The 13,143-nt window shown below is 38.3% G+C and overlaps 1 protein-coding gene across 2 annotated transcripts in view; it reads right to left on the bottom strand.

Moving 5' to 3' along the window:
* Positions 1-13,143, bottom strand: part of Ccnyl1 (cyclin Y like 1) — a 34,810-nt gene that overhangs the window by 18,253 nt on the left and 3,414 nt on the right. For both annotated transcript variants that reach the window (XM_021642029.2, XM_021642028.2), the window contains exons 2-3: positions 6,146-6,220; positions 5,065-5,099 (exon numbers count right to left, since the gene is read on the bottom strand). In XM_021642029.2, the coding sequence (XP_021497704.1) occupies positions 5,065-5,099; positions 6,146-6,220 (110 nt within the window). The remainder of the gene's footprint in view (positions 1-5,064; positions 5,100-6,145; positions 6,221-13,143) is intronic.

Raw genomic sequence — 13,143 nt, 5'->3', positions numbered from 1 at the left:
AAGCTAGGTGGTACAAGTTTCTCTGGGCCATTCCCTTAAGCAATAACATTTCCTCACATCTGAAAACAGAAGGCAAAAGCAACTTGGGGACATTAACTTTCATTTCACATATAAGCATACTGCCATTATGTTCCTTAAATGAAGACCTCAAGTGTTATTGTTTTTCTCTCTAAAGTTATTTAGCATGCATCACGATACCTTCCTGACGCTCTCTGCCATGGATGCCTCCCTAAGTCCTCCATCTATCTTCCAGCATCTCTCTGCCTACAACCATAGTACAAAATGTTTCTCTTTGGGTATTCCTAAACTGCTCCTCCACAGGAAGACTCTCAATACTCTACACCTAAATCTGAGCACACAATCGTAACAGCTTATGAAGTTCAAACATTTGAAGAGCTGTTCATTAAAAATTGTCAGGTTGGGAATGTAACTCCTGGTAGACTACTTGACTACCATCAAGTAGTCAAGTACTACTATCGTTGGGGCCCTGGGTTCAACTCTAGTATTGAAAAGTTAACTATAATCTGGGAGATAACTCTTCCTACGATATAAACTAGTGAAGAGCTGTCCTGCAGTGGCACTGCAATGAAGACAATTGATTTTCTGAGCCTTCTCAACTATCTGTAAAACACTTTAGAAGTATCCATTCATTTGCAAAGTATGCAAGAATACAGCTATTAGCAGTTATTAAAACTGCCTGAAGTATGTTAAGACCCATTGGTCTCTGATCAAATAGTATCACTGAATAAAGATCAGCAGCAGCATTCTTTAGAACAAAATACCAATTACAGCATTCTTAAAATCAGGAATTCAGATGCGCCTTCCTTTCCTCCTATCATTAATGATTTCTGTCGTACTATCACTTTGCCCACTAGTACTTTCTCATAAACACACCGAAGACGGGGTGGGCAGAAGACACAGATGAAAGGGCAGAGAATGTAAAAGCTGCAGAAGCCCACAATTAGAAATACTCATATGGAAGATAAAACAACACTCTCTTTGTTTCAGATGTTTCACTATAAAGTCACTTGCTCTTTATCAGAATGCCCCAGATGTCTTTGAAAAGTACTATTTGAAAGATTAAATATTTTTTTTCAAACCAGAAGTGGATTTTATAATATTCTTATATAATATGTAATAACAAATTATTTCTATATATTAAAGGGATTTTCTAAGGACAGGACCCAAGTCTAAGCACAAGCAATTTTATTTGTATTCCTTATTCACACAATCAAAGGTAATTTTATGCAGTTTTTTATTTTTCTTGTTTGCCTGCTACCACATTACATAAGGTCAGGTGTTGGAATATCCGCTTGTATTGGATTGGCACTCAAAAAGTTTCATATTTTATATTTTGGAACATTATGGATTCTCAATTAAGGAAGTGCAACTTGTATTAAGGAGTAACAGAGCATATAATGGGAACAAAAATCAATTTTGACAACACAAAACAAAGAGAAAAAAATGAAGTAGTAATAAAATATAGATTAACTTGTAGACTTCTCGCGAGGCTTCCTCTCATTTTCCTCCTATACAAGGTTTCTAATCATGAATGTATAGTGGCTTATCTTTAAAAATAATAAAGCATTTAGATAGTGTTCTAGCCCCTAGGTGCTCATTTAGCAAACTAGCAACTTACTGTCTAGAAATACCAAACACTGTCCCTCTACAATTCAGACTCTGCACTCCTAATAAAGACAGGAGATTCCTGTAGTGAACCCAGAAGACAGCCATGGCTGCTATGCACCACTGCTGCCCTCTTCAGGCCACACTCTCAATTTCAACATAGAAAACCTTAATACAAAATCTTGCCACTAAGCAATACACAACAGGGGACATAGCTATTCACACTTTTCAGCCCGGAAACTAGACAATCTAGGCAAAAGATAATCTCTGAGCAAAGTCTGTAATATAGCTGCTAAATGGAGCTTTCTCTTGATGGTGCTTGAAAAGTTAATAGTTGCCAGTTGTGGTTAGCATCTTAACCATTGCTGCCCTATAAATCCATAAACTACACTACTAGTAAAACTAAGCCTACAAAATGTTTAAAAAATAAAAATAAAAAAAGAAAAACCACATCTAATAGGTGGTTACTAAAAGAGACACAAAAAAATACCATGTATCTTTACCCGGTCAGCACATGCAAGCATGCGTACCATGTGCATGCTTGGTGCCTGAAGAGGTCATAAGAGGGCCTCAGATCCCCTGGAACTGAAGTGGTGGGCAGCTGTGAGCCACTACCATGTGGGTGCTGGGAACCAAACTCAGGACTCCAGAAGAGCAAGAAGCACTTTTTTTTTTTTTTTTCCTTTTTTCTTTGGTTTTTCAAGGCAGGGTTTCCCTGTGTAGCCCTGCCTGTCCTGGACTCACTTTGTTGCCCAGGCTGGTCTCAAACTCACAGAGATCCACCTGCCTCTGTCTCCCAGAGTGCTGGGATTACAGTCCTGCAACATCACGTCCAGTTCAGGAAGCACTCTTCCAGCCTCTAAATATGGATTCTAAATTCATTTAAACATCATGGCCTGACCACAAACCTATTTCTTTTGAATCAACAAATTTCATTTGAATCAACAAAATAAGACAGTTTATATCCAGACCAAGAAACAGGATTGACAGAGGATTTTTAATGTTTTTAAACAATAAAAATGAAACTGGGCATGGTGGTGTACGCCTACAATGTCAACACCCCAGAGACAGAGGCAGAAGAATCAGGAGTGAGGGCCTGCCCATTAAAGCCTGTCTCAAAATACCGAAAAGAGCGAGCATGGCAGCACAGTGCTCGTGCTCATGGAGACCTACTGGGACAGGAGTACGAGCAGACAAGAATTCAGACACAGCTCTTGGGCAGTAAGGTAAACATGCAGCGGAGCCAAAGCCAGCTAGAGCTGTATTCAGAGCCTCAGTCTACCTGGCCCTGCCTTATACATACTTATGTTCTAGTGCCACTAAAACTAATAGTTTAAATCTTGGAGTTTTGATCTTGGAGTTTTAATCTTGGAGATGAAAGGGCAGAAGTGTGCCCTGAAGAGCAGAACTGCTTCACTTTGTCAATTTCTAGAAAGCAAGGCAGTGATGGAAGGAAGTTTATAACTCACAGGCAGAAAATGGAGAGATCCTTTTCTGAAGAAACCAAACTATCCTATGAATTGGGAAAAAGCCCCAACTTGGCTTGGCCTCCAAATGCTTGCACTGTGAGTGACCTTCAGTTAAAAATTCACGGCCCTTCCAGTCACATAAAGCGAAGGGCATCCCCACAGTTGAGAGAAGCCTCCAAAAGACAGACTGAGAAAACAGGACAAGGCAATTAGTGACAACACTGGAAAGTCAGAAGCAAGTCAAGACCTAGGAAAAATCTGAGAAGGGTTAAAACACAAAGTAAAGGAATCTCCCAGAACAAAGACACAAAACTAGAAAGTAAAGGGGAGACAGAAATTAGATAGAGATACTGAAATTCTGGTCTGGAGGCCCAACATCTGAATAACAAAAATACAAGAAAAAAAAATATCAAAGAAACACGGGGAAAAAAAATTAAGTAAAATGTTTGCAGGCCTATTTGATCTGAATAAAATTAAAAGATCCATTAACAGAGTGAACTTTTATAAACTTTCAGGACCCTAGAGATTAAGCACTTAACCTCCAGAGAAGGGGAGCGTCTCCGAAGCGCCCAACAGCAGCAGATGTTTCATGGCAGCACCAGAGCTCAGGGATACGGCCCAGGGCCACTTGCCTACGTGTGTTAGACACTGCCTTCAATCCCAGGGCCACAAAAGCAAATAAAACAGACACACATACTTTGTACTTGAGACTATCTGAAAAGTATCCTAAGGACTGCGGAAATGAGTTGCAGAACTCCATCTATAGGTGCAATATTACAAGCCAGGTCCCTACGAATACCAGTATGTCCCCTCCCGAGAAAATGTGTTCCAGGACAGTAGAAGATAAAGGGAAGCAGAGAATCTAGGACATGAGAGAGAAGTCATTTGAGACCCCAGGACCTTTGAACACATATCCCAGGAAAGAAATAAATGAGCAGGCCTAACTTAAACCCAAGCTCACTGGAAAAGGATAACAAAAGCTGTAAAGGGGTGGCTATAGGAGAAAGCAGATGTATTTTAGTAAATAGAAAATATTTTTGATAGGCATGTGACAAATGTGACAACATTTGGGGTAAAAAAGATTGGCTGTTAAGAACCAGGCAAGTGAAAATTGTTGGAAAATTAATTCTCCACTCTAAGACCAAGAATGTGAAAACAGGAGACCAGCCAGAGCTGCACACTGCTGTGCGAGCTGATAGGGCTAGGAGAAGGGATTCATCCAGAGGGCAGAGGGCAGATTCAGAACCATGGAAGAGAAAGAGCGAAGGCTGTGCGAGGAGGCAGCACCGAGCACAACATAACTCAGCAAGTAACAGTGTGAGCACACATAATGTAAACTAGTGTGACCTAGCAAAAATATGTATGTTGAGGAAATCAAAGAGGGAAGCCGTGGTCACAGTGGAAAACAAACTTTTACGATATCAGCAGACAGTACCAAAATTAATGGCTTGTTACTTCAATTAAAAGATTAGACTAAGAGGCGGGAGAAATGGCTCAGTACTTCAGAGCTCTTAGCTGCTTTTGCAGAGAAACCAGATTCAGTTCCCAGCACCCACATCACACAGCTCCCAGCAACCTTTAACTCTAGTTTTAGAAGACCTGACTCCCTCTTCTGGCCTCTGCAAGGCACCTGTGCATAAAGCGCACATAGGCTCTTGCAGGCAAACGCACAGATAATAAGTAAACATTCCAAAAAATTAAGAGTAAAAATAGGAAAAATTTTCAGGCATATGTCTATATTATAATCATGTTATGTAACTATAAGTAAACAAAAATGTCAGAGCACTGTTTTCAAAAGTGGTATTAAGTCAGACTTTCCTAAGTAAATATTTTATCTCAGAAAAGAGTTTTAGGAAACGTACGGAAACAGTCTACACTAACAGTACTGCATCCCTTATTCTCTACAAGTCACTGTATACAACCTTTTAACCAAACTACAAATTTCTTAACATTTCAACTATTTACTTACATGGTTTAAATGGTTGCTCTTCCTCTTTTCACGCACTAAGAATAAAAAAAAAAAACAAAAACGATCAATTCTGACACAAATGCCCTAGAAAAATTAAAGTAGCTGCTACTATTTACCTGATGGATTAACAACATGCAAAGTAAGGTAAAATTCAGTTCTACTTTAAAAATTAGTTTCTACCCAAATAAATTTGTCAAAATAAACTCCATAAAGTAAATCTAAAAGCTTAATTTTACTTTTTAAACTAACAGATAATGTAGTAGGCACAAATGAGAATTTCTCTCTACAAAAGGAAAATAAATTACGGCAGGTGAGAAATTCAGCTAATAAAAAAAAATTTGCGACAATCTAACCACCAACCCTACCTTAATGAGCGCTTAAAATGAGTGTGCTGCCCTGAGCACATCTGCAGCACAAACTCTAGGAAAAGCCTACAGTGCATAGAGGTAGATACCAGAATAGACTCAAGTCCCACAAAATACATACAACTATTAAACTATTAACCAGACTAGAACCATAAACCCTTTAAAAACTGGGCTGCATTACTGCATTTTCCCAGTTATTCTTGTATAATTCTAATTTCTTATATTCACACTGTCATAATCAACAGAAGTTACTTAAATTTAAAAAATGGGGGAGTAGGGTTAACCAAACATTACAGAAAATAGCACAGGAAAATCCCACCATTCACTCTCAATCTGAAACAAGCAGAAATCTACACATTAGCAGACCTTCTATGTTTGCTCTGAGTTTTGTTGCAATAGGATGAAGAGGAAGTTGTGAGTCAATAAACAAGGGTGTGACACAGGCTCATTCGGTGGGGGTCCTATATGAAGAAAGGTCAAATGACCATACATAAAACAGCTGTTTTGGTGTTTCACATAAAAATCTAACAGAACCCTATCACTCATTATCACTCATCTTTAAAGAGTGATATTAAGGCAAAGCATATCATCATATATCAAAGATAAATGCATGAAAAGCTCAGGTCAGTATACAAGTTCTAGGAGATGTTTTGATACTGTGTCATATTGAATAGTAGCAGTTTTCAGACTTTTCCTCAGTGGGGAAATAGTCTTACCATCCGTTTGAGATTTGCTGAGGAAAATTGTGCTTGCCCTTGGATGGTCGGAAGGGTTTGATTCCAAAGCTAAATCTGCAGAAGGAAAGAAAAAGAGGTGATTATTATTTCAGAAGAAAAGTAGATGTTTTTGAAAATTATGATTCACACTTCCACCTTTTAGGGGAAGGGTTTTTAATATATGAACACGAGGAAAATAAAGGCAATGAAATACACATACTAACAAAAAACTGCAGAATCTCTCCATTCAGCGATGGCTTAGACTCTTTTAAATCATGAAACTTTAAGAGAATCATATGTTTTTCCTCTTACTTAGCTCTATGCTGATACTACCAAAATGTTTCCAGACTGTCAGATACAGCTCAATATATCACATGTGCTACAACATAGGCAACTGTTCTCGATAAATATTATTTAACCACTTGGCTAGTTCTACCTTCATTAGACAAGAGAACTTGTTTAGCTAGTTGTTTCTGTGGGAGCAACCCATTGTGCAGATTTACATAACTCCCATCAATACAAACTAATTTTTAACTTTTGGCCTCAATTTCCAAGGCTATACTCACTTCTTACTGCAGTCTACCTTGGGAGCAAGATGGGATAATGTTCTATTTAACCAATGTTAAAGTAATCATAAGGTGGGATAAGAAACACTGTAATGAGAAAGGTCAAAAACTATGATACTCCTGAGCAATGCTCACCTCGAGCCACTTCCAATCTTGTCAGAAACTGGAACAAGATCCAGGCAGAAAAACAGTAAGGCAACACTCCCAAACCCTGCCAGCCAGGATTCTACTCTTTGAAAAAGGGGTTTATTTGAGTTTTTGTTTTTTAATGTATGGGTGCTCTGTCTGCATGTATACCTGCAGGCCAGAAGAGGGCATCAGATCTCTTTATAGATAATGGTAAGCTACCATCTGTTTGCTGGGAATTGAACTCAGGACCTTTGGAAGAGCAGCCAGTGCTCTTAAGAGCTGAGTCATCTCATCAGCTTTGGTACTGCATGCCTTTAATCCCACAGCTTGGGAGAGGCAAATCTCTTTTTAGTTTGAGGCCAGCCTGGATACAAAGAGAGTTCTAGGATAGCCAGGGCTCTACAGAGAAACCCTATCTTCATGAAAACCAAAACCAAAACAAGACAAAACAAAACAACCCCCCAAAACAACAACAACAACAACAACAAAAACAAAAAAAAAACCAAAGGGTGGTGATGGTTAGTGGTAATCACGGGGAACCTACCATCCTTGGCTTTTACAGAGTACACACTTGACATACTGCCTATCTTGCCAGCTCCAGTATACTGCCAATCCTCTCTTCTGGCCTCTCTCTGCATCTGCACTTGTTCATACACATGAAAAATAAATAAATTCAACTCTAAAGCCCCTCCTCTACCAGCACTATGGTCTAACTCAGCATTTCACGAACGCATATACTCAGAACCCCTTTTCTTTCTCCAAATAAGCAGCACAGAATCTTGCATGAACATAATTCAGGGCTTCCCAGTGTAACAGGAATCTGAATCATCTACTTTATTTATAAATTATTTATTTAGAGAGAGTTTCTCACTATGTAGTTCAGGCTAGCCTTGAACTCTTGGATACTTCTGCATCAAACTCAAGGGAGCTAAGATTATAAAAGTGTGCAGCAGCTGAACAAAACTATTCTTAAAGATACCCCCACACAAAATTATTTTTAAGGTTTTCTGACAGCGTTAAGTGTGAGATAAAGTTAGCTATGTGGGAAAACAAAGCCATGCTTGGATGAAGTGGCAGGCAGGGAGCTTCCAAGCTGTTTCCAACCTAACACTCTTTTCTGAAGAGACAGAGGAATACTTCCTTCTAAAAAGCAAACATATCACCATTTTAATTAAAATATAATTTGCAGATCACACTATTAAAAGTTTATAGAAACAGCTACATTATGTAACAGTCCCTATGTCAGAATAAAGTTTAATTAAAAATTTTTAGTAGATGGGGCTGAAGTTATACATTGCTCAGTCAGTGCAGTGATTCTCTGGGTCCAATCCCCGACACCAGGAAAAAAAAATTCAAGGAATGTCACAAGTACAAGAAAATTATTAAAATCAAAGAGAACTACAGCTTAAAACATAGATCTCAAATCAGCAGGCTGGAGAGGTGACTCAATAGTTAAGAGCACTTGCTCTTGTGAAAGACATAGATGTGGTTCCTAGCACTCACGTTGGGTGGCTCACAATGGCCGGTAACAGCACTGGGGGTTCTACTGCACATATGTTCATGCACACACAGACATACACGGAAGTTCACATAAGTTCACATAAAATAAATCTTAAAAAAAAAAAGCCAACTCAAATGTACTGTTATGGCTGTAAAGGCTAAATCCAAGGTTGTGATAAAAGCAGTGACAACATGTCACAGAGAGGGAGTTTTGGAGTGGGTATACATCCCAAAGCTGGCCAGTCAATCACAACTTCTCAAAAAGCCAGAGGAGAAAGGCAACTGTGCTGGAGGAAATATTAGCTATTTAGGAGATGCAGTGGATCATTGGAGGAAAGCCTTTTCATTGGAGACAAACAAGGGAAAGAGCACAGTCAAAACACATCCTGAGATCATTTAATTCCCAGGTCAAATTATAGCTAGTTTTCCTCTCTTTAAACTCCTTGTGCTGATTTTGAGATCAATTTCCCTTAATGCATAATCATAAACAACATAGTCAGTAGTATGGAGAGCAATAAAAATGAGATAGGGAAAAGTCTTCCTCAACTTCAGAAATTAGCAAAAGCTAAAATAATGCATCATTTTAAAATTACCAATAGATACCAACAGATACACAATTGTTAACCTTCAGTTGTTTCTTATGCACTTCTTAAAAAACAGTACTTGGGTTGGGAGTGTCATTAGGTACTGACTCTAGCACATCCAAGGCCCTGGACATCGAACCACAAGCAAACAAACCCTCTTATGAGTTCAAAACAACAGCAAACCTCTTCTCAGCCCACAACTTGTGATGCATTAAAGAAAAATCATCCCCACCCTCAACATAGTTATTGTTGAATAAATGTATAATGATATATCAAGTGTTATTACCACTTTAGCTTAACCAACCCAATACTGGGAATTTAGACACAAAATTCTGTCCTTATGAGTACACAGAATTTTTTCTTTAGCACACCGTATTTTAAAATAATGCTTTTTATCTCAAGAAAGATCTTCAAATATGGAATCACAAATGGGTAATTTCCATGGCTCAACATACAGTACCCAGCTTTTTAGAGAAGTAAAGCACACTGAGATATACAGCACTGCTGATATGTCAGCTTCCACTCTTATCTTGGCTTTGGATACCTAAAAATTCCTGATGTTTGTGAACTAGGAAAATTACCATGACTCTAATTTACATATATTTGATTACAGTCTGGCCACTCTCCTATAGTAATATTTCCACTTTGGTGCATTTTTCAAATCACATGTATAAAGCCTACTGGAATTATATCCACTAGACTTCAAGGCAATTTGTAAGTGTTTTGAGAAAATATAAACTTGATATAGCCACCGAAGTTTGCTATGTAACTTTCTACTTATTTTAAGTACCACATGTTGCTATTTTATAAAGAAAGGAAAAACAAGCCAGTAGACGGTGACCCTATATACATACTGTATTATTTCTGCACTATTAACTCTATTCCCTAGAGCCTATGGAGATGCTGATAAATCATACTACTCGATTCACCGGTACAGAGGCAAGACAACTATGAACCAAAGCATTAGGCTCCATAAACACACATTCTGCACACACCTATGAATTTAGGAAAATGAGAAAACACCAACTATCATGAATCTTCTACGTAAGTGTTTTAGAAACCTGCAAGAGGGGAGGGCTGGTGACCCAGCTCAGTTGGTAGAACTGCTTAACGCACAAGAAGAGGACGTGGGTTTGGATCCCTAGTACCCATGTAAACAGCCAGCATGCACAATGCACCTGTGTGAGCCTACTGACAGAGGTAGAGACAGGCAGATCCCTGGAGCACCCCTGCCAATCAGCCTAGACTCTTAAATAGGTGGAGCAGGAATGAGGAAGATGACCCTCTCCTCATGTGTCACATTTATAAACGTGTACACACAAGTATACAAAGACATATCTCCCACAAAGAAACCTCTAAGAATGTTTTCAACTAGGACAATTATCTCAGGATAAAGAGTTAAAATTGTAAAATCCACTATTTTTAAATTATCAAATTTAGTTGCAATTTAATTTGAAAGCAATGGTAGGCAAATAAACTGTCTTTCTTCCAGCCCAAGATTCTATAAGTTGTATTATCTACCTTAATTACACATGACAAAATACTAACAAAACAAAAAACCAAAACAAACAACAACAACAAAAAACCCATACAACATATAACTAAATGCACTGCTGGAGCTCAAAATGTTAACATTATGCAATCATATCCCATCACAAAAATTTTCCTTATCAAAATATTAAAGAAGGTAGTGACAGATATCAGCAGATAGAAATAGCACAGTTCGGGGAGGAAAAAAGTGAATTCCAACATAGGGATTTCAATATGTCACAATTAAAGAGTGTCAGCAGTCCCTGGGCACTCGTCCACTTACTGGCAAGTTCCAACACCCCTTAACATATACTGCACTGCTTTTATGGCTTTGAACACAAATACTCAGATTTACAACTGCACTGACAACTGATGACTCTACCACTGAGTTCCCATTTTGCCAGCTCAATTTAGCACTCATGCTCGCGCAGTTTTTCTAGCCTCCAACAATCCAATCCATCTCTGCACCTGCTTTAACGGCTGTGATTGTTCATATATTGAAACTTTCCTTAGTTTACTTCTGGAGTGCATTTTACTTAGACTTTAAAGATCATTTCTAGGCTACACATTTTTTATCTTCACTTCATTGCATACTCCTGAATGTTACTGTTTAACACCAAAGCTTACTGTCCTCAAAAGAAAACAGAAGAAAAATGTCATCCAAAGAAACCCACTTTGAGTCGTATTCTATAAGCTATATGTTGATACATTCTACAAGTGGAATTTACATTCCTCATTGGTCATGTCTTACTTGTTAAAAAATTCAATCTATATTTTCTGGTAGCTGTCTTCTCTTTTGTAAACCAGTTACGATTCCTGTACTGTCCAACTCAAAACACTAGGATAAAATGAAATATACATGACATATACAATACATCACAAAGTTTTCATACCCACAAAAGCAAACAAGTAAACAGTGTTAATTTGTTGGTAAATAGATATGCCAAAGCAATTCTTAGGCAAACATGTATGTGCTTTGGCTAAACACTAGATAAAAGGGTATATGCATAATCACTCACACAAGATCAAGAATTCCATAGTGGCTTTTTAAAATAAGCAAACACGAATTTCCCTTGGTGTTTCCCACATAGATGACCTCCTCTTACACACCCCCTTTCATGTGTTACTCCCCAAAGAAGGCGCTAACCAGAGATCTGACTTATTTTATGGTTCCATACGCACTTACTTTTATAGATACACACGCACAGCCATGTGGATATGCAGGTTATTTTACCTGTGCCTTACTGCACGAGTTGCTGTCAATGCCATCGTAATGAAAAGAATACAGCAAGAACTTTGAAAATATGTTGTATATTCATGATGGTATACACACCTTTGGCACAAATTAAAGTATGGTTTCTAGATTAAATATATTAGCAATGTTTTTAGACTTTGCCAAATTCTCCTTTATGGAGTCAAATCATTTTGCATTTCCACCAGCAACATATGACTATAACCTCCCTTAGAACTTCACCAAAGTCCAGTCAAGTTTTTGGATTTTCTCCCCTGTCCCACCAAGGAAACTGAAGCAGTTTCGTTCATATTTTTCTTGTGTGTGAGGTTTAAGGATCATCTGAATTCCTTTTTCTGTCACTTGTCCATTCACCTGTGATTTATTTATTTACTTAATGTATTTAAGTCAGCTATTTTAGAACCTGGGCAACACTGGTTTTGTTCGAGTCACCATGGCTTTCCCTAAATTACTGCCCAGCCTCCCAGCTTTGTGCATATACACCAGAGTGCATGCTCATAAAGCCACTAATCTGGTCTCTTTCACAAAGAACTTGTTCCCCTGTGTATAATCCTCCAGTGGTTTGCCATTATAACCAACTCCACATTGTTGTCAAGGCCAATTTAGCATATGAAGGCCTAATCTATCACCTTTCTCCAGGCATTTCTCTATTGCAGCATTCTTGTTTCTCTTCACTTGCAGACACCAAGTTTATTCCTATATAAAAGCACTCAAATGGGCTGTCTGCAGGGCAGTCTCCCTTCACCCCCTACTGCTTTCTTTCCGTTTTAGGGCAGTTCATATCTCACTTAACGACGACAGGCATCTTTCATCACTCCAGGGGAAAACTGTCCCCTCTCCCAATTATTACCCTATTTGACTTTCTTCATACCAGCACATTCTTGATGACTCATATAAGTATCTATTCCCACCTGTCTCTAGAACAGAAGGATCAAGGAGAGGAAGGAAATGCCTTTTCTTATCACTGTCTCCATCTAGAATACTGCCTGGTCATTCAAAGGTGTTCAATAAACATGGTTCAGTCAAGCATCTTTCAGTTTTCTCAAATTTTTAGACTTCACCTAATGCTGTTTCTTGATCTGTCATCTTAGATCAGTATTACCGACACACTTCTGAGAGCAGTAGCTATCCAGAATTAACATGAGACAATCTACTAAGAATCACAAAATCTAAATCAGGAATTTTAATGGCTAGTAAAAAGCCAATGCCATTATCAAAGTGACATAAGAACTAAATGCCTTTAATGCCAATGACACATTCTAAGGACGAAAATCCTAACACTAAATATAACTTCTGCATTCTATCCAGAGGTAGAATGTACCAGCCACTAAAAATTGTTCTTATTTTGAGAGTATGTGTAATTTACTATGAAAGACCTCTGACCGTAAGGACAGGTACGGCAGATGCTCCAACTCAAGGGTACACTTACACTCAGCA

The sequence above is a fragment of the Meriones unguiculatus genome, chromosome 15 (genome assembly GCF_030254825.1).
Source record: "Meriones unguiculatus strain TT.TT164.6M chromosome 15, Bangor_MerUng_6.1, whole genome shotgun sequence".
Taxonomy (NCBI): domain Eukaryota; kingdom Metazoa; phylum Chordata; class Mammalia; order Rodentia; family Muridae; genus Meriones; species Meriones unguiculatus.
The sequence above is the reverse complement of the archived record's forward strand: the minus strand, read 5'-3'. Positions and strand labels throughout refer to the sequence as shown.